Source organism: Lynx canadensis, chromosome D1, assembly GCF_007474595.2.
Source record: "Lynx canadensis isolate LIC74 chromosome D1, mLynCan4.pri.v2, whole genome shotgun sequence".
Classification (NCBI taxonomy): Eukaryota; Metazoa; Chordata; class Mammalia; order Carnivora; family Felidae; genus Lynx; species Lynx canadensis.
This window is the reverse complement of record NC_044312.2, coordinates 106834850-106856242: the sequence shown is the minus strand read 5'-3', so window position 1 is coordinate 106856242 and position 21393 is coordinate 106834850. Positions and strand designations below refer to the sequence as shown.

General features: G+C 49.0%; 1 protein-coding gene across 2 annotated transcripts; it reads left to right on the top strand.

Moving 5' to 3' along the window:
* Nucleotides 1-174: 174 nt before the first annotated feature.
* Nucleotides 175-21171, top strand: STX5 (syntaxin 5). 2 transcript variants are annotated; one of them, XM_030333951.2, is made up of 11 exons: nucleotides 175-316; nucleotides 1019-1262; nucleotides 2255-2325; nucleotides 2481-2536; nucleotides 2651-2721; nucleotides 7717-7833; nucleotides 7920-7976; nucleotides 8151-8232; nucleotides 8906-9012; nucleotides 9183-9304; nucleotides 20419-21171. In XM_030333951.2, the coding sequence occupies exons 2-11, from the start codon at nucleotides 1038-1040 to the stop codon at nucleotides 20576-20578; spliced, it is 1068 nt and encodes a 355-aa protein (XP_030189811.1). In that variant the 5' UTR covers nucleotides 175-316; nucleotides 1019-1037; the 3' UTR covers nucleotides 20579-21171. The 2 variants fall into 2 exon arrangements, with proteins under 2 accessions (XP_030189811.1, XP_030189812.1); XM_030333952.1 differs by lacking the exon at nucleotides 175-316 and adding an exon at nucleotides 460-911 and having other exon boundaries at nucleotides 20419-20578.
* Nucleotides 21172-21393: the final 222 nt, after the last annotated feature.

Sequence of the window (21393 nt, the reverse complement as noted above, 5' to 3'; positions counted from 1 at the left end):
TCTTTAAGGCCCCTCCCCTGAGGCTGGCCCAGCCCCCTGGGCCCCAGCTCTCGTTCCTCAGGGGCGGGGTCACAGGCGGCCTAGCCAATGGGAGGGCGGAGTTGCTCTTGCGTTTTGGTGGGGGGCGTGTCTCTCTGGTTGCTGTGCTCCAAAAGGTGTGGCACCGCCTTCTCGTCACCGGGGGTGGAGTTACGTGTGGGTGACGTGGCGGCTTCTAGGCTTTGGTCGGGTTTCGGCGGCTTTAGCGCTTGGGGAGGAGGCGGTGACCACCCGGGAGACTGTGGCAGTGGTGGCGGCGGCAGGCGGCAGAGAGGAGGTAGGACTCGCTCTAGAAGGGGTCTGGCCACCGTGTCCGCTCTGGGCAGCGGCTTTCCGGGGGCGGCGACGGGATGGGGGGAAGGGAACCTGGGGCGAGCGGGCAAGTCCTGCCGGCCCGGCTCGGGCTGAGGGAATACTTCGTCGTCCAATCAGGAAAGCCCCTGTTGAGAAAGACGTCGGCATTAGCTAATCGGTGGTCGCAGTCCCCCAGAAGGCGGGATTTGGGCGGGGGTGGGACTTCCTGTTTCAAATAAACACCTAGAGATTTTTCCCCCTTCCGCCCACCGAAGTGTGTCCTCCTCAGGAGGTCCGTCACCGTTTCTCCCTGAGGAGTCGAAGGGATCCGCGGATACGAGAGGGCCCGGTTAGGGCCTGGGGCAGTTGCACTGGCCGGGCTGGAGCCTCGGGGCCACGGGACCTGCCTCTGGCCCTGTCTCTGTTTCAAGGCCCCCGGCCCGCGCTCTGGCCGCCGGAGCCAAGTTGGAAGAAGAGTCTGAGGAGGGGGAACCGATTGGGTCGGAGAGCGGGCCCCTGCCCGCCGTGGGCCGGCCCCAGGATCTGCGGGTAGCTTTGGGCGCGAAAGTCCGTGCCAGGTGCAGAAGGGACCCGAGGATTTGCTGGCTGGGGCGGGGGGAGGGTGGGGGAAGGATTTATGGGGAAGGAAGCTGCCTAGGGAATGACACTCTCCCCTCCACAACAGTCCGAGGTTATGCGTCTCAATGATCCCGCGGAAACGCTACGGGTCTAAGAACACGGATCAGGGTGTCTACCTGGGTCTCTCAAAGACACAGGTCCTGTCCCCTGCAACTGCTGGCAGTAGCAGCAGCGACATCGCCCCTCTGCCCCCCCCAGCGGCCCTGGTCCCTCCCCCTCCCAACACCATGTCTTGCCGGGATCGGACCCAGGAGTTCCTGTCTGCCTGCAAGTCCCTGCAGAGCCGTCAGGTAAGGACCAGGAGTGGGAAAGGCAGGAGCGAGCCTTACTGAAATCTGGGAGAGGCTGTGCTCCAGCACTGTTGAGGGACTGAATTTTGGGGGTGACGCGATGGAGAGCTGATCGAGCTTGGAGGGGGCTGGAGGATCTACTAAGCAACAGGGAATGGGGTGGGCCAGCTCTCTAGAGGCAAGGACCTCGACTTTTTTTGTGTGAGAAATCCCCCAGAGGGTAGGGTTGTTACTTTGCAAGGAATATCTCAGGGTGAGAGGTGGCCGCAGTATTTTTGGTTTGGGTAAGGAACACGTTCTAGAAAGAGCCTTTAGCTCAGAGACAGGCACTTTGAATACTGGTTCTGGAATAGTCCTTACCATACGTTTGCTCTGTGACCACAGAATGTTGGGCCAGAAAGTCTAGTGGGACCTCAGTTTTTATATCTGTAAAATGAAAGAAGTTTTCCTGATAAGTAATTTGTGTCAAAATTCCTTCGCAGTGCTTTTTAAAAAATTAGATTCCCTGGTTTCAGTCCAGACTTTCTGAATCAAAGTGGGCCCTGAGTGACTGTAATTTGAAAGATTTTTACTGCTCTTCTGTATGATCACCAAGAGCTTTCCAGTTATCCTCTTTGATTTCCTGACTGGAGAAACAGAATGTTAATAGTGCCTGTCGTTTATTTAGTGCTTATAACGTACCAGGTATATGACTAAAGTACTTTATAGCCCTGATGCTGCTTGATTCCAGCAACTGCATTTTATACAAGAGGAAATAGATATTCAGAATGGTGCATGTCACTTGCCCCAACCCCTCCAGCTAGTAAGTGGTGGAGTCGAGATTTGAACCTGGGTCCACCTGTGCTCAAACCTGAGCTCTACGTGACAACTACTGACAAGATTAGACTGTCCGGTACGAGAGCTAGAGAGAATTTAGTGGGCACCTGAGGAATAGCGAAAGCTGGAAATGGGGAGGGGGAACTAAAGCTTCACCTCTTGATGTTGCTTTTCAGAATGGAATCCAGACAAACAAGCCGGCTCTGCGTGCTGTCCGGCAGCGTAGTGAATTTACCCTCATGGCCAAGTAAGTTGAGAGAAGTTACGTGGTGGGGTGGTGCGGTGTCTGGGAAGGAGTTGGCTTGCCTTTGGTGGCCTTGGCTGTGAGGGAGCTAATGTGGGAATAGGAATAGGTCCTGTCCTGCTCTTTCTCCTAGTGCCCTCACTAATGCTTGCTTCCAGGCGCATCGGGAAAGACCTCAGCAACACATTTGCCAAGCTGGAGAAGCTGACGATCTGTGAGTTCTTGGGGTCTTTCAGAGATGGGGCAGTGAACCAAAGAGCTCTAAGGAACCGGACTCCCTGAGCCTTGTCTTTGACCTCACCCGTCCTGGCCTCATTTGTCTCTACAGTGGCAAAGCGCAAGTCCCTCTTCGATGATAAAGCAGTGGAAATCGAAGAGCTAACTTACATCATCAAACAGGTGAGCTGCTAGCTGTTGGGAGCTAGCATTCCAGTCAGATCGCTTTCATCAATTTCCCCTTGTCTTGGAGGTCCAGAGCAAGTTTCTGGAGCCAGCCCCAAAGACCTTGCTCATCCATTGAGTCAGTGGACACTCTTTGGTCATGTGCTGTGTACAAAGCCCTGCTGGGCCCTTGCCTCACAAACCTGAGGCAAGAATTCCACCCTGAGGGCTTATTGTCTGTAAGGGGTATCTAGTCCCGTACGTTCGTACTTAGAATGAGTAGAAGGCAAGTGGCACAAAACAGAGCTTCAAAAAGATGAATGAGACAGTCTGAGGACGCTGGGAAAAAATGTTACAGAGGTGGGTGAAATCTGAACTGGTGTCAAGGCTTGTGTAGAGGCAGTGGAAGAACATTCCAGACAAAGGAAACAGGGTTCAGAGGCATGGCTTATAAAAGAAAGTTCACGTCTTTGCTCAGATGTTGTTTGCCCAGGGAGGCCTACCCTGAGCGTGTTGTTTAGTGCTCCAGTGCCCCAAACTGTGGTTTTTTTTGTTTTTTTTTTTTTTTTAATTTTTTTTTTTCAACGTTTATTTTATTCTTGGGACAGAGAGAGACAGAGCATGAACGGGCGAGGGGCAGAGAGAGAGGGAGACACAGAATCGGAAACAGGCTCCAGGCTCTGAGCCATGAGCCCAGAGCCCGACGCGGGGCTCGAACTCACGGACCGCGAGATCGTGACCTGGCTGAAGTCGGACGCTTAACCGACTGCGCCACCCAGGCGCCCCCAAACTGTGCTTTTTATAGCACTTGATACTTTCTAATATTCTGTATCATTAACTCACTTACATTTATTTTATTTATTTATTTTTTAATTTTTTTTTTTCAACGTTTATTTATTTTTGAGACAGAGAGAGACAGAGCATGAACAGGGGAGGGGCAGAGGCAGAGGGAGACACAGAATCTGAAACAGGCTGCAGGCTCTGAGCGGTCAGCACAGAGCCCGACGTGGGGCTCGAACTCACAGGCCGTGAGATCATGACCTGAGCCGAAGTCCCAGAGTCGGACGCTTAACCGACCAAGCCACCCAGGCGCCCCTCACTTACATTTATTGTTTCCGTTCCCTCTCATCTACCTCATCCCAGCCCCCAACCAAAAAAAAAAAAAAGAAAAAAAGAGAAAAATATAAGTGCCACAAGAGTGGAGAGTTTTTTCTTGCTATTTTTTCGTCTTGCTCATAGATGTATCCCAGTTGCCTGTAATAGCGTCTGGTGTAGAAAAGGTGCTCCGTATTTGTTGACTGAATGACCGCCGGGGGGAAATACCAGCCTGGAGCATGGATGGGCAGAGAGGCCAGGGAGGAGGCTGCTGCCGCTGTCCAGTGAAAAGATGATGGTGGCAAAGGCCAGGGCAGACGTGTTCAAGAGGTGCCATGCAGGGTAGGAGAGAGAGGATACCATGAACTATTGGGGCGCTATTGCGTAAGCTTTGAAGAACCACAGCCTGTTCTCAGACAGTCCATTGGTTATGGTGTACCCTTGGGTAAGCTGCCTGACTACTCTGAGCTTCAGTGCCCTCGGAAATAAGAGGGGGCTGATAACAGCACCCACCTCGTAGGGTGGATGTGAGGATTCAGTTGTTTGTTTTTGGAGTCACTCACGTGATGGAGTGAGTTTTAGCTGCCTGGTTCTGGGGGACTCCCCAGTGAACAAGACAGATGGGGTACCTCCCCTTGAGGATTTCCTATCTGAAACTCGACAATAGAATTTGTCAGACGACTTCAGAGTAGTGAATCCTATTAAAGACATAAGGGAAGTGAGTTCCTCAGGGTAGGGGCCTACTTTAGATGGGGTGATATAAGATCATCTGTGAGGGGCGCCTGGGTGGCTCAGTTGGATGAGCGTCTGACTCTTGATTTCAGCTCAGGTCGTGATCCCAGGATCACGGGATCGAGCCCCATATCAGGCTCTGTGCTGAGCGTGGAGGCTGCTTAAGATCCTCTCTTTCTTGGGGCGCCTGGGTGGCTCAGTCAGTTGAGCATCTGATTTTGGCTCGGGTCAGGATCTCACAGTTCTTGGGTTCAAGCCCTGGGTCAGGCTCTCTGCTGTCAGCACAGAGCCTGCTTTGGATCCTCTGGCCCCGTCTCTGCCTCTCCTCCACTCTCTCAAAATAAATTAAAAAAAATTTTTTTTTAAAGATCCTCTCTTGGGGCGCCTGGGTGGCTCAGTCGGTTAGGCGTCCGACTTCGGCTCAGGTCATGATCTCACGGTCCGTGAATTCGAGCCCCGCGTCGGGCTCTGTGCTGACCGCTCAGAGCCTGCAGCCTGTTTCAGATTCTGTGTCTCCCTCTCTCTCTGACCCTCTCCCGTTCATGCTCTGTCTCTCTCTGTCTCAAAAATAAACGTTAAAAAAAATTTTTTTTTTTAAAAGATCCTCTCTTTCTTCCTCTCCCTCTGCTTCTTTCCCCTGCTCACACTCTCTTTCTCTCTCTAAAATAAAATTAAAAAGAAAAGGAAAGGAAAGGATAGTCTGTGAGAAGTGACTCTGAGACCTGAATGGTAGAGGAAAAGCCAGTTATCCAAAGATCTGGTGGGAGCACTTTCCAGAAAATGGGAATAGCAAAGGGAAAGGCCCTGAAGGGTGGGCCACCTTAATGCATCTGATAAACGTGAAAGAGGCCAGTGTGACTGCAGCAGAGCAAGTGAGAAGGAGACTGGGAGGGGATGAGGTTGGGGAAATGGACAGGGCTGGACCACACAGAGTCAGGTGTAAGCTGCGCAAAGAATTTGGTTTGCGTTCTAACTTGAATGGAAGCTCTTGGAAGATTTTCAGCAGAGGGAGGACCTGCTCCATTTCTGGTTCAAAAGCTCACCGTGGTTGCTGTGTAGAGAGCGGATTGTTGCGGGTGGGCTTTAAGGGGAAGGTCATTTAGGAGGCTCTTGGCTATAGTTGAGAGAGCAAAGGTGGTGGTTTGGTCTAGAATAGGGTTAGAAGAGAAGTAGCTGAGCGGCTCGATTCGGAGCATCTGTTGGAATCGGCTGGGTTCTCTGTGGGCTCTGTGTAGGCTCCATGTGGATCAAGGGAAAAGAGAGGAGGACGGCTCTCCAGCGTTTGGTCTGGGCAGCTGGCGACTGGCGGTGCCATTTACCAAAACAGAAAAGGAGGGAGAAGGGGAACAGGTTTTCGTTGGAGGTGGGGGGATTAGGAGTTGTCGTCCACGTTAAGTTTCACCACAAAGAGCAAGTTATAAGCTACGTAGTGTGCCGTGTGGCACACAGTAAACGAACATAAGGTGCCGAGTGCCTGGTCAGCGATCAGCCGAGTGTGGCTGCGTTGTGGCACATAGATGTGTTTAGGAGGTACGAATGTGTGACTTAGAAGCTTCCAGCTTGGGCACTTCGGTGGGAAGTGGTGCCGTTTTCTAAACTAGAACTCTGGGGGAGGAGATTTTATGGGGGGAAAACCTGGAATGCAGTTTTGGCCACGGGACTCTAGGGAGGGTGCATCAGCTCTGAAGGGACAGCCAGCCAGCAGTGAAAATCATCCATTGGTCTCAGGAATGGTTGCTGTAGGGCAGGGGGACACCTGGGTGGCTTAGTTGGTTAGGCGTCTCACCCTTGATTTACAGCTCAGATCACAGTTGCGAGGTTCATGAGTTCGGGCCCTGCGTCAGGCTCTGTGTTGGTACAGAGACTGCTTGGTATTCTCTCTCTCTCACTCTCTCTCAGAATAAGTAAATAAACTTATAAAAAAATAAAAAAGAAAAGAATGGTTGCACCTGGAATACTACCTGGGGCCTATTGGAGAAATTCTAGAAGTTGCCTAATCCAGTTTGTCTTCCAGCCTATTCCTTGAACTCACTATTCCTGACCTCTTCTCCCTGGGCTCCCCACCCCCAACCCCCTGGGCAAGCTTTCTCTGCCACTCTGTGGCCACCTCCTTCATCTCTTTTGTCTCATGTGGCCCTTGGTAACTTGCCAAGCCAGATCGGGGGGCAGAGGATGCCTTGGTCTGGTGTAGGAGGCCTGGCTGTGCTACGGTACCTCCTTATGTGTGACCTCGGATAAGTCACAGCTTTCATTCTCTTGCAATAAAAATATTTTTTTAATGTTTATTTATGTTGAGAGTGTGTGTATGAGTGGGAAAGCGGTGGAGAGAGAGAGAGAGAGAGAGAGAGAGAGAGAGAGAATCCCAAGCAGGCTCTGCATTGTCAGCACAGAACCTGACGTGGGGCTCCATCCCATGAACTGTGAGATCACGACCTGAGCCAAGATCAAGGGTCGCTGCTTAACCAACTGAGGCACCCAGACTGCCCGCAATAATAATTTTTTAACGGAATTCTGTATATAAAAGGCATTTTGTTGATGTTTCTGGGCCATCGTGGAGACTTTGACTTCCCTTCTCCTGCCTACTGCACAGGTGCTTTGTCAGTCAGCGTGCTCTGGGCTTGAGATTTTGGCCTTTGAAGCAGTTCTGTGGCCATGTGCCTGGCCTCACAGGGTAGAATTGGGCTGTAGGGCGAAGAGGGTAAGCAAGTCATTTATTTACAAATGGATGAGACCAGGGGTGCCTGGGTGGCTCAGTCGGTTGAGCATCCGACTTCGGCTCAGGTCATGATCTCGCTGTCCATGAGTTCAAGCGCTGCATCGGGCTCTGTGCTGACAGCTCAAAGCCTGCAACCTGCGTAGAATTCTGTGTCTCCCTCTCTCTCTGCCCCTCCCCCACTCATGTTCTGTCTGTCTGTCTCTCTGTCAAAAATAAATAAACATTCAAAAAAAATTTGTATACAAATGGATGAGATCATATTTCGCCTCTTCTGGCTCTCCTCTGCAGGGACTGAGCCAGAGCAAAGTCCAGAGCTTGGAACATCCTAGCAGGCCCTTCTGGTCTGACTCTGAAGCACCCTCCCTCCCATTTGTAACTTCCGCCCTGCCCTCCATGTCAGAGCCATCCATGCGGGAGAGACATTGGCTGAGGAACCCTTTGTTAACAGTTTTTCTGTTGGCTCTCCCTAGGACATCAATAGCCTCAACAAACAAATTGCCCAGCTTCAGGATTTTGTGAGGGCCAAGGGCAGCCAGAGCGGCCGGCACCTGCAAACGCATTCCAACACCATCGTGGTCTCCCTGCAGGTGGGACCTGGGGTTGGTAGAGGGGGAGGCAGAAGGGAGAAAGGTGTTGTCTTCTTTGGCTGATCCTCTGTCTCCTTTTCTTCTAGTCGAAACTGGCCTCGATGTCCAATGACTTCAAATCAGTTTTAGAAGTGAGGACAGAGGTAAGGAAAATCTGCAGGAGGGGTAGGAGTTTGGGGTTAAGGGCCCAAGGGAGAGATGGGGCAGGAACAAGTGGAGGGGTGAAGGTAACAGGGTCAAGGACCAACAAGAGGGCCCCTCTAACATGCCTGCTTCCCAGAGGCCTCAGGACCTTTGCATTTCTTCCCCAACCCCAGAACCTGAAGCAGCAGAGGAACCGGCGGGAGCAGTTCTCCCGGGCACCTGTGTCGGCCCTGCCCCTTGCCCCCAACCACCTGGGTAAGTCATAGGTGATGAGGGGAGCCTTGAGGGGAAAGACCCAGTTCCTCTGGCTCTGATGGCATCCTCTAATCCGTGATGGCAGCAGTAGGGTAGGAGAACAGACAAGCAAGGGACGTGCTAGGATTTTCAGAGGTCAAACCTCATTGCTGGCATTCGTGATCCACACTCAGTCTACCACGTTCTCGTGTTTGGGGCTGACGTCAGTCACATGCAGTACGATGATGGTTTCTAATCTTTTCGTGCACTTACTTCATTCGCATTCTCTCACTTAATTTTGTTTTTAATGTTTATTTTTGCGAGAGAGAGAGAGAGATGAGCACAAGCCAGGGAGGGGCAGAGAGAGCAGGAGACAAAGGATCTGAAGTAGGCTTTGTGCTGGCAGCAGCGAGCCCGATGCAGGGCTCGAACTCACAAACTGTGAGATCATGACCTGCGCCAAAGTTGGATGCTCAATCAACTGAGCTACCCAGGCTCCCCTCTCTCACTTGTCACCACCCCCCTCTGGGAAAGCAGTTGTTACTATCCCCCATTTTACAGTGGAGGAAGCCGAGGCTCAGAGAGGTTAAATGATTTGTCCAGGGTCACAAGGCTATTAAGTGCCAGAGCTGGGATTCACATCCAGAGCATGTGGGCTTTGAACCTAAGAAGTGCTTTTCCTTTCTCTCCGTAGGGGGCAGTGCTGTGGTCTTGGGGGCGGAGTCCCGTGCCTCCGGGGATGTGGCCATTGACATGATGGACTCTCGGACCAGCCAGCAGCTGCAGCTCATTGATGAGCAGGTACCTGGGCTCTGAACTGGGGAGGAGATGCTCCTTTGTCCTCCCCTGTGGGCCACCAGCAAGGGCTGAAATGTGCCTTGCGTGGAATGGCAAGCGGGGACAGTCCTAAAGAGGCAGGCTCTACCCTGAGGAAGCTCCCAGTGCTCACGTGTGCTCTCTCTCCTCTGAAGGATTCCTACATCCAGAGCCGGGCAGACACCATGCAGAACATTGAGTCCACGATTGTCGAGCTGGGCTCCATCTTTCAGCAGTTGGCACACATGGTTAAGGAGCAGGAAGAGACCATTCAGAGGTGAGAGTCTCTCTTTCACTCTAGACAGAAGGACCTTCTCCTCTCCATAGGGTGGCATCCTAAAGCTCCCCCGGGACAGCTTGATGCCCTTTGGAAGAGTAGAGTAAATCTGGCCCACCCACAGGGCCAAGTCCATCCATTCAACAAGTGTTTACTGAGCACCTGTTTCATGCTCGGCGACGTTCTAGGTGTTGGGGATGTAGTGATGAGTAAGACTGTGGAGTCTCCATAGTATAGGTACGGAAGTCAATTGGGCAGGTGAGGACAGCTGTTCAAAAGAATTGACAAGAAATTTCTGGGTAGTGATAAGGTCTACAGGGAGAATTATAACAGGATGACGTGTTAAGAAAGTGACTGAGTAGTTACCTATCGATGGACTCTTAGGGTTCTTCCATATCTTGGCTGTTGTAAATAATGCTCCAGTGAACATAGGGGTGCATGTATCGTTTTGAGTTAGTAGTTTTTGGAGGGCTTTTTTTGTTGGGTTTTTTGGATAAACGCCCAGTAGAATTACTGGATTGTATGGTAGTTCTATTTTTCTTTTTTTTTTTTTTTTAGTTTATTTATTTATTTTGAGAGGGTAGTGGGCAGAGGGAGAGAGAGAATCCCAATCAGGCTCTGCAGTATTGGTACAGATCCCAATACGGGGCTCAAACCCACAAACCGTGAGATCATGACCTGGGCTGAAGTTGAGTCGGACACTTAACTGGTGGAGCCACCCAAGCGCCCCTATTTTTAATTTTCTGAGGAATCTTCATGCTGTTTCCCGTGATCTCTGTATCAGTTTACATTTCTACCAACTGTGCACAAGGGTTTCTTTTCTCCACATCCTCGCCGACACTTGTTCTTTCTTTCTTTTGTTTTTTTTAACCATTCTGACAGGTAGGAAGTCATGTATCTCATTGTGGTTCTGGTTTGCATGCTGATGAGTGATGTTGAGCATCTTTTCATGTGCTTGTTGGTCATCTGGATGTCTTCGCTGGAAAAACATCTACTTGGACTCTGCCCGTGTTTTAATTGGATTGTTTATGGAGTTCTTGCTGTTGAGTTGTATAAGGTCATTCTCTATTTTAGATATTGGCCCCTTATCAGATATATGACTTGCAAACTTTTCTCCCTCGCAGTAGAAACGAACTTTGCCGATCATTTTCTTTGTTGTGCAAAAGCTCTTTAGTTTGGTTGTACTCCCATTTGTTATTTATGCCTTTGTTGCCCTTGCCTGCGACATTGGGTCCAAAACACATCGCGCTAAGTGACGTCAAGGAGTCTACCACCTATGGTTTCTTCTAGGATTTTTATGGTTTCAGGTCTGACATTCAAGTCTTTAATCCATTTTGAGTTTCTTTTTGTGTATGGTGTAAGAAAGTGGTCCAGTTTCATTCTTTTGCATGGAGCTGTCCAGTTTTCCCAACACCATTTATTGAAGTGATTGTCTGACAGTTACCCATTGTATAGTCTTATCTCCTTTGTTGTAGATCAATTGATGTTACATGGGTGGATGTATTCCTGGGCTCTCTCTCATGTTCTGTTAATCTTTGTGTCTGCATTTGTGCCAGTATTAGTTACTACAGTTTTTTTTTTCTTTTTCTTTTTTACCGTTTATTTTGAGAGAGAGAGAGAGAGAGCGCGCGCGCAAGTAGGGGAGGGCTAGAGAGAGAGGGAGGGAGAGAATCCCAAGCAGGCTCTGCACCATCAGCGCGGAGCCCGACATGGGGCTTGAACCCATGAACCATGAGATCATGACTTGAACCGATACCGTGAGTTGGACACTTAACCGACTGAGCCACCCAGGCACCCCTGATTACTAATGTTTTGTAGTATAGTTTGAAATCAGGGAGTGTGATATCTCTGGCTTTGTTCTTTCTTAAGATTGCTCTGGCTATTCAGGGTCTTTTGTGATTCCATAAAACTAGTGTAATTTTTGATAAGGTTGGATTTCTACCATTTTACTATTTGCTTTTTCTTTTTCCTGTTTTCTTAAGTGGCTCCTCTAGGGATTACATCATCAGCTTTTACAGTGTCCTTCATGTGAAATGGAAGAACTTCGCAACCCTCTCATCCAGCCTTTACACTCTAGTTGTCGTATCTGTTGCACTTACATACATTCGAAATCCCCTAATCCAGTATTATGGTTTTTGTTTCACAGAAATTAAAAGGAAAAAATTGTCCTTCGATTTACTTCTCTGTTGACCATTTCCAGCGCTCTCCATTCGTTCCTGGATATCTAGTTTCTGTCTGGTATCACTTCCCTTTAACCTGAAGAACTTTCTGTAGCATTTTTTGTAGTGCAGATCTGTTGACATGTTGTTTTACTTTTCTTTTCTCTGAAAATTTTTTTATTTCACTTTTATTCTCTTCCCCCCTTTTTTTTTTTAAATGTTTTTTGTTTTTGAGAGAGAAAGATAGAGCATGAGTGGGGGAGGGGCAGAAAGAGAGGGAGACACAGGATCTGAAGCAGGCTCCAGGTTCCTGTCTGTCAGCGCAGAGCCCGACATGGGGCTCGAACTCCCGAACTGTAAGATCATGCCCTGAGCTGAAGTCGGCGCTCAACCAACTGAGCCACCCAGGCACCCTTCTTTCCCTCTGTTTTTTAAGTTTATTTATTTTGAGAGAGAGAGTGTGCACGCAGGGGAGAGGCAGAGAGAGAGAGGGAAAGACTGAGAATCCCATGCAGGTTCCACACCGCCAGCACAGAGCCCAATGCAGGGCTGGAATTTACGAACTGTGAGATCATGACCTGAGCTGAAACCAAGAGTCAGATGCTTAACATACTGAGCCAACCAGGTGTCTGTCTGTCTCTCTCTCTCTCTCTCTCTCTCTCTCTCTCTCTCTCTCTCTCTCTCTCTTCTTTGAATTTATTTATTTTGAGAGAGACAGACAGACAGACAGTGTGTGGAGAGAGGTGGGGCAGAGAGAATCCCAAGCAGGCTCTGAATAGTGCAGAGCCCGATGCTGCACTTGAACTCAAACCGTGAGATCACGACCTGAGTTGAAGTTGGATGCTTAATCAACTGAGTGACCCAGGTACCCCTCTTTTGTTTTTTTTTTTTTTTTTTAAATGTTTATTTATTTTGAAAGAGAGAGAGTATTATAGCAGCATGTGTGCACACACGAGCTGGGGAGGGGCCAAGAGAGGGAGACAGAGAATCCCAAGCAGGCTCCACACTGTCAGCAAAGAGCTGTCGCGGGGCTCGATCCCACAGACCATGAGATCATGACCTGAGCTGAAAAGTCAGGACACTTAACCGATTGAGCCACCCTGGCGCCCCTGTTTTGTAGTTGTTTTTTGTTGTTGTTGTTGTTGTTATTTTTATTTATTTTAATTTTTTAATGCTTATTTATTATTGAGAGAGAGAGACAGACAGACTGTGAACAGGGGAGGGGCAGAGAGAGAGGGAGACACAGAATCAGAAGCAGGCTCCAGGCTGTCAGCACAGAGCCCGACGTGGGGCTTGAACTCACAAACCGCAAGATCATGACCTGAGCCGAAGTCGGATGCTTAACCAACTGAGCCACCCAGGCACCCCGTTTTTTTTTTTTTAAGTTTTATTTATTTTTGAGAGAGACAGAGCACAAGCAGGGGAGGGGCAGGGAGAGAGGGAGACACAGAATCTGAAGCAGGTTCCAGGCTCTGAGCTGTCAGCAGAGTCCAACGAGGGGCTCAAACTCATGGACCCGCGAGATCATGACCTGAGCCAAAGTCGGACGCTCAACTGACTGGGCCACCCAGGTGCCCCTGTTTTGTGTTTTTAAAGGTAGGCTCTATGCCCAGTGTGAACACACAACCCCAAGTTCAAGAGCCGCAGGCTCCACTGGCTGAGCCAGCTAGGCGACCCTACCCTCATTCTATAGAGAAAGATGTTTCCCCTGGTTATAGAATTCTGGATTTATGGTTTTTCTCTTTAAGCACTTCAGATGTACCACTCTACTCTCTTTTGGTCTTTTTTGTTCTTAATGAGAAGACAGTGGTAACATGAACTGTTTATGTGATGTCTTTCTCTCTGGCTATTTTTCAGTTGTTTGGGGGTTTTTTGTTTGTTTTGTTTTGTTTTGTCTTTGTTTTTCAGCAGTTGACCAGCATGTGTCCAGATGTCACTTTCTTTGCATTTCTCTTTCTTGGGGTTGGCTGAGCCTCTTGAATGTGTACATTTGTATCTTTCACAAAGTTTCAGAACTGTTTGGCTGTTACTTACTCAGACCGCGCCCAGTTCCTCACACAATTTCAGCCTCTTCAGCTCAGTACAAGGGGGGCCAGTGGCAGAGAGAGGGGCAGAGGGAGATGTGGGAGGTAGAGGAATCCACACGGCTCCGCGTGCCTGCCCACTTGCTCTTCTGCCTTTTAGCAGCACGCAGTCTTGGTTGATCTTTATTCCCCAGGGCGCCTAGCAGAGTGCTTTCACCCTGGGGTATAGGTCGAGTGAAACTGGTGAACACCTGGATTTGTACAAAGCAGGTTTCCCTGTACCGATCCATTAAGCAGCCTCACATATTTAATTAGGCAGAGGTGAAGAAGATAGGTCCCTGGCCTCACACTTGGAGATTCAGATTCCGTGCCTGTGAGGAGAGTGGCCCACCAGGAATCTCCCATTTTTATGTAAGCTCAGAGGGTTCTTTTATTTATTTGTTTTAAATGTTTTCTTTAATGTTTTATTTTTGAGAGAGAGAGAGCAGGGGAGGGGCAGAGAGAGAGGGAGACACAGAATCCGAAGCAGGCTCCAGGCTCCGAGCTGTCAGCACCGAGCCCGACGCGGGGTTCGAACCCACAGACTGTGAGATCATGACCTGTAAGCTCAGAGGGTTCTGATGAGCGTCCAAGTTTGAGAACCACTGGTTAATAGGATGTTTATTTATTCAACAACTATGGTACCGGCCATTTATAAGGTGCTGTGAGTACAGCTGTCTTGGTCTTAGAATCAAGAGACTTCAAAAGACTGACACTTACTTGGTTCAGCTGGTACCTCGGGAACTCCTTACTGGCTTGTTCCACAGACACTGCACAGCTCCTCAGGCTGTGATGTATTTTGAATGTTAGAATATTACTGTAGATCCAGTGAGACAGAATTATAAAAGATATTGGGGTTCTGTGTCCATCGCGTACGTGTTTTAAATAGTTAACACGATAGCACGCGTGCAACTTGACCTTCTAGTCTTCCTTGCAACAGCGTCGTAAGTATCTTTCAGCGTTAGTATTCATTTGGTCGTTGGTTTAGCAAACACCTGTTGTCGCGGCTGCGCGCTAGTCCTGCTGGATCTGGGGATAGGACGGTGAAAGACAGTCCTGGTCCTCGTGGAGCTCATGTCCACTCGGAGCGTCATACGCTGACAGTTACAGTTCAGCATGGGAAGGGAAGGAAGTGAAGGAGATAAGGGAACTCAGACTAGGTACCTCTTTCTAGAAGTAAAAAATACCGAGCTAAGTCTTGAGGAGGAATGCCAGCCGAAGAAGGAGAAAGAAAAGGCCATTCTCTGGGGTAGGGGGGGCGGGGAGGACCAGCTCAGAAATGAAAAAGAGCTTGGGTGGATTCCAAGAATGCAGCGCTACCGCACAGAGCATGGGGGGTGGTGAGGGAGGAAACCGGAGGGGGCAGGGCCGCAAAGGACCGGTGCGCCACAGCAAGGAGTTTGTGCTCAGGGCGAGAATACAGGATGAAGTAGATTGGCGCTGGGTAAAGGGACGAGCTTTGTTCTGGACATGCCGAGTGCCAGATGGGACATCCGAGTGGCATGTGATGTGTGGTCTGATACTCAGAAGAGACTTTGGGGGAGTCTGTGGCCTCCCTGATGAGGGAGGCCTCAACCAACTAAGCCACCCAGGGGCCTCTTAAATTTTGTTTTTAATGTTTATTTATTTTTGAGAGAGACAGTGCAGGCGGGGGAGGGGCAGAGAGAGAGAGGGAGACACAAAACCTGAAGCAGATTCCAGGCTCTGAGCTGTCAGCACAGAGTCCGACACGGGGCTTGAACCCACAAACCGTGAGATCATGACCAGAGCTGAAGCTGGACGCTTAACCAACTGAGCCACCCAGGGGCCCCCTCAAAGGATGAAAGTTTTAAAATAGACCTAAACGTGGGCGCCTGGGTGGCTCAGTCGGTTAAGCGGCCGACTTCGGCTCAGGTCATGATCTCGCGGTCCGTGAGTTCGAGCCCCGCGTCGGGCTCTGTGCTGACGGCTCAGAGCCTGGAGCCTGTTTCAGATTCTGTGTCTCCCTCTCTCTGACCCTCCCCCGTTCATGCTTTGTCTCTCTCTGTCTCAAAAATAAATAAACGTTAAAAAAATAATAATAATAAAATAGACCTAAACATTCTTCTCTTTGCTTCCTGCATGCCGGTAGATCTGGATTTGAGCACCCTCTTTAGAAACCACTGATGTAGGGGCACATGGGTGGCTCAGTTGGTTGGGCATCTGACTCTTGATTTCAGCTTGGGTCATGATCTCATAGTTTGTGAGCTTGAGCCTCACATAAGGCTCTGCGCTGACAGTGTGGAACCTGCTTGGGATTCTCTCTCTCCCTCTGTGCCCCTCCCTTGATCTCTCTTTCTCTCTCTCAAAATAAATAAATGAAATAAACTTAAAAAAAAAAAAAGTAATTTAGTCCTAAGTTCTTCAGTGTGTGGATTCCTGGGTCCCATCCTAGACTTTCTAGACGTGAGACATGAGAATTTTCATTTAGGGGATGCCTAAAAGGTGTTTCTTTAAAAAGAAAAAAAAATTTTTTTAACATTTATTTATTATTGAGAGACAGAGAGACACAGAGCCTGAGCAGGGGAGGGGCAGAGAGAGGGGGAGACACAGAATCTGAAGCAGGCTCCGGGCTCTGAGGTGTCAGCACAGAGCCCAACGCAGGGCTTGAACTCACAAACTGTGAGATCATGACCCGAGCCGAAGTCGGATGCCCAACCGACCGAACCACCCAGGCACCCCAAAGGTGTTTCTTATTTTTTCTACGGGTATGAAAACTGCTGATCTGTTACTCTCTTTGTTTTCTTTTTCACACCATTTTATAAATTATGAAATTTCTAACTAGGAAAGTGGGGAGAATAGTACAATGAACACCTATATGTTCCTTTTACCCAGATTCGCTTAGTATTTTATCGTATTTGCTTTCCTTCTCTTTTTTTTTTTTTTTTTTTAATTCTGAATCATTTGAAAGTAAGTGCAAAGATCATGATGTTTTTATCCCTGAATACTTTGGCACACATCTGCCAAGGTCTGGTATTCTCCTGACCGGCCACAATGCCATTATCATAGCTAAGAAAACGAACAGTTCTCTAGCACTGTCCAGTATTTAGTGCATACTGAAATTTCCCCAGCTGTTCTTAAAAACTGCTAGAAAAGGGGGCGCCTGGGTGGCTCAGTTGGTTGAGTCTACGACTTCGGCTCAGGTCATGATCTCACGGTCTGTGGGTTCGAGTCCCGCGTCAGGCTCTGTGCTGTCAGCTCAGAGCCTGGAGCCTGCTTCGGATTCTGTGTCTCCCTCTCTCTCTGACCCTCCCCCGTTCATGGTCTGTCTCAAAAATAAATAAACATTAAAAAAAATTTTTTTTAAACGGCTAGAAAAGAGTCGCTCAAATGCTAAAAGCATTTCCCCCCTTCAATTTAAGACCCAGGCAGTATTGACAGGTGGCATTTGATTGTTTTGCCTCTTTAGACTGCCTTCTGAAGCTCTGCTTCTCGTGGCACGGACTTTCAAGAGGCCAGTGCCTCTTACAGAAAGTCCCACACGTGTATTTATCCAGTGTTTCCTCACGATTGGTTGTAGGTTCTAGATTTTTGGCCAGCTGTGTAGGTGATTGTTATCAGTAGGCACGTGGTGAGGTCATCCTTTTCTTGGCGATGCCAGGTTTGGTCACTTGTTGACTGTGGTGACCATCCCACCAAGTTTTCCATGGGGTGATGATTTGAGTCTGTGTGAACTTGCAGCTCCTTCCGCCCATGAGGGTCCTTGCCTGATTCATTTGTAACATTGTATATGGCAACATGGCAATTCTCTTATTCTTTCCTCTCTGCTACATTTTTACAGCTGGAATCCTTCTGTAAAGAAGGAGCTTTCTCAGGGCGCCTGGGTGGTTCAGTCAGTTGAGCATTCTAACTTCGGCTGGGGTCATGATCTCACGGTTCCTGAGTTTGAGCCCTGTTATGCTGACAGCTCAGAGCCTGGAGCCTGCTTCAGATGCTGTGTCTCCCTCTCTCTCTGCTCCTCCCTTGCTCACATTCTGTCTCTCTCTCAAAAACAAATAAACATTTAAAAAAATTTAAAAAAAATCTTTTTAATATTTATTTGTTTTTGAGAGACAGGGAGAGAGAGACAGAGTGAGAGCGGGGGAGGGGTAGAGAGAGAGGGAGACACAGCATCTGAAGCAGGCTCCAGGCTCTGAGCTGTCAGCACAGAGCCCGATGTAGGGCTGAAACTCATGAACCGTGAGACTGTGATCTGAGCCAAAGTCGGACGCTTAACTGAGCCGCACAGGTGCCTCCCCCCCATTTCTTTTTTTTTTTTTTAAGGTTTCTTGGGTGCCTGGGTGACTCAGTTAAGTGTCTGACTTCAGCTCAGGTCATGATCTTGTGGTTCGTGGGTTCGAGCCCCACATCAGGCTCTGTCCTGACAGCTCAGAGCCTGGAGCCTGCTTCAGATGCTGTGTCTCCCTCTCTCTCTGCGCCTCCAATGCTCGTGTGTGCTCTCTCTCTCTCAAAAATAAACAAATGTTAAAAAAAATTTTTTAAAAAGGAGGTTTTTCTCTTTAAACATTACTAGGAATAATGGATTATTTTTATTCAATGTAAGATAATCCATTACCATTATTATTTTATGTTTATTTATTTTGAGCCAGGGAGGGAGGGGGCAGAGAGAAAGGGAGGAAGATTATCCCAGGCAGGCTCTGCACCATCAGTGCAGAGCCCAATGTGAGGCTCGAACTCACGAACCATGAGATCATGACCTAAGCCGAAGTTGGACACTTAACCTACTGAGTCACACAGGCGCCGCCATCATCATTGTTATTATTTTTTAATATTTATTTTAGAGACAGAGTGTGAGCGGGAGAGGGGTTAGAAAGAGGGAGACACAGAATCCGAAGCAGGCTCCAGACTCTGAGCTGTCAGCACAGAGCCTGACATGGGGCTCGAACCCATGAACCATGGGATCATGACCTGAGCCAGAGTTACTCACAACCAGCTGAGCCACCCGGGTGCCCCATCATTATTTTGTCATTACAGTCAGATTTCCTAAACCTGGCCTTGTGGAGCTCCTTAAAGGCAGTTTCTGTATCCTCTGAACATGACCCAACTCCTCTGTTGGTCCTTAGGAAGCTTTGGGGAAACTTACACTCGGAAAACTAAAGTCTCAGATCTCTGAATTGTGGTCAAATAATCTTTCCAGTCCCTAGGTTTAGTGTTTTCTTCCATTCAACCTCCTTTTTATTGTCACCCCCAACGTACACACACCTTCTCGTGCTCTGGGTTTTCCTGCCTCTCCATCCATCCACCCCTTTGTCCTCCCCACCTTGCAGACTTGTTCCCTTTCTATTTTCTTCAGCCTTCTTCCCAAGCCATTATTTTCCACCCCCGTCATTTCCATCTTTACTCCCCCCTACTTTCTCCGAGTATCCTGCCAATACCTACTTTTTCACCACCAGTACCCTCTCCCATTAGTTTTCATTCATGGATTCCCATTTAAAATCTTTCTTAGGCCAAGGGCGCCTGGGTGGCTCAGTCGGTTGGGTGTCCTATGCTTGATTTCGGCTTGGGTCGTGATCTCATGGTTTGTGGTTTCGGGCCCTGAGGCGGGCTCTGCACTGACAGTGTGGAGCCTGCTTGGGATTCTCTCTCCCTCTCTCTCTGCCCCTCCCCTGTGCACACTCTCTCTCTGTCTCTCTCTAAATAAATAAATAAAATAAAAAAGTTTAAAATCTTTCTTATGCCAGACTGCATTGACTATCCATTTTTGTTAAGTAAAGCCATTCCTAATGGTCAAGATGAGCTTTCTGGGGTATCACAGTGGAATCCACACTGAGAAATGAAATTCCAGCCCAAAGGTAGGAAACCTGATACTAATTTAGTTAGCCACTCTGATATAAATAGGCAATCATGTACAGTCCAGGCTCCTGTATCTGAATTCTTTTTAAATGTATTCATGTGTGTAATCTCTACACTTAACACGGGGCTTGAACTCAACAACCCCAAGATCAAGAGTCACATGCTCTTTTGAATAAGCCAGCCGGCACCCCTGGGCTCTTGTATTTGGACAGAGATTAGTTCACAGTTCTCACGAGCACCTTCTGAGGACCTTGGGCTTACAGCCACTGGCCCAGCCTCTCATGTTCCAACTGGATTACAAGGCTCCACCTTTTCTGTCCCCAGAGCTCACAGAGGTCTCTGCTCCCAGGGACTCCCTTTGCAAAGACCTGGGTTTGTATTGGGTTTTCAGGATTGCATATGCAGTTTGGCAGGGAAATGTTTTATTTTCCTCAGCAGTGTCTCAAGAGGTGGCCCTTCATCTGAGGACTTCTCTATATGCTGGAGAGACATGTTCGACTAATTGCAGGGCTTTTCTTCTCCCCTGACTTCCTGTCCATATCATGCAGTTTTTCTTCCTGTCTTAACTCAGAGCTGGGATTTCCTAACTCTAATGATCTATGGCCGTTCCCCCCCCCCCCGCCTTGTTACAAATTCAATACTGTTTTTTAGACGAAAACCAATAAATCCTGATGAGCAAAAAATTCAAATAGCCAACATTTTGGCGGCTCTTACTAAGGGTTGGGCACCTCCTGTTAACTCATTTAAGGCTGACAACAACCGGAGAGGCCGGGTTGGTGTATCCTCATTTTCCCTCCTTTGCAGTTGAGGAAAATGAGTCGGGAGGCTGAATGACTGGCTCAAGATCATAAGCTAATAAGTTGCAGAGCTAATTTTCAAACCAGAGCCAAGACTTGTCTACGTTGCCCTTCCAGAGCTTTCTCTGGACACAAGTGCATACACACAAAAATGGGATCACAGTGTATGTACGTACTTCCCACTCCCACACGTTGTGACTATCTTCCCATGTCCGTAACTATACTATAATAGCCTTCTTTTTAACCCAGTGTCCTTCTCTTTCCTCTTTTGGCTCTGTCCCCAGGATCGACGAGAACGTGCTGGGAGCCCAGCTGGATGTTGACGCCGCCCATTCAGAGATCCTCAAGTACTTCCAGTCGGTCACCTCTAACCGGTGGCTCATGGTCAAAATCTTCCTCATCCTCATTGTCTTCTTCATCATCTTTGTGGTCTTCCTTGCCTGAACCCTCTCTACTCTGAGGCACTTCGTGGGGGTTTGGAACCCTTTTGGGAGGGCAGGTGGCCAGTGCTGCCACTGAGCCTGTGCAGGGTGCTGGGGAGAAAGGCCCTGTTTCCCTAGAACTGCTGAGAATGGCCACTGCCCCTGACCCCTGACCCTTTGCCTCTGGCCACCCTGTCCTCCCCTCACCACCCTCAGGCCCACGAAACACACGGTTCTGGATTTGTACTCTGCTGTGAAGTGGCTGGAAGAGAACAGAGGCCAACTGGGGGCCTGTGGAGGAGGTTGTCTCCACTAGGTAGGAGATTTTTAGAAACTCCCCAGCCTCTTCCAAAGGAAACTTTGGCAGCAAGGGGAGATGATGCCGTTTCCCCACCTTCCTGCGAGTGAGGAGAGGAAGCGAAACTGCCCCCCTGGGACCAACTTTCCCATCTGGGTTAGAATTTGACCTTTCTTCTTCCTTTCTTCACCACGTGAGGCAGGGGGCCCTGAGCCCCTCGGCTGCCTGCACAACCCCAACTCTGGCTGCTGGTGACTCTCTCTGCCAAATGTGCTGCAGCCCATTTTCTCCCAATTACAGCAAGACTGTCAGCCTCACTGGCCCTGTCGTCATTTCTGGGTGGGAGCGTCGAAAGGCCTATGCAGCGAGCACACCGCCCAGTACAGGGACCGAAAGGTCGGGCCAACGGCTTGAAGGGCCAGGCTTTGGGTCCCATGTACACAACTGCCTCCAGGTGGAGGAGGACTCAAGTGCAGCATTTCATTAGCATGGAAACTTCCCTTCGGAGGGGGAATCGGGACCCCAGAGGGGGTCCTTGT

Bases quoted from the DNA above. Each gene is read 5' to 3' on its own strand.
- STX5 (XM_030333951.2), top strand. From the start codon at position 1,038: ATGATCCCGCGGAAACGCTACGGGTCTAAGAACACGGATCAGGGTGTC. The intron at 1,263-2,254 runs GTAAGGACCAGG...GTTGCTTTTCAG, and splicing joins AGTCCCTGCAGAGCCGTCAG to AATGGAATCCAGACAAACAA. The intron at 9,305-20,418 runs GTGAGAGTCTCT...CTCTGTCCCCAG, and splicing joins CAGGAAGAGACCATTCAGAG to GATCGACGAGAACGTGCTGG.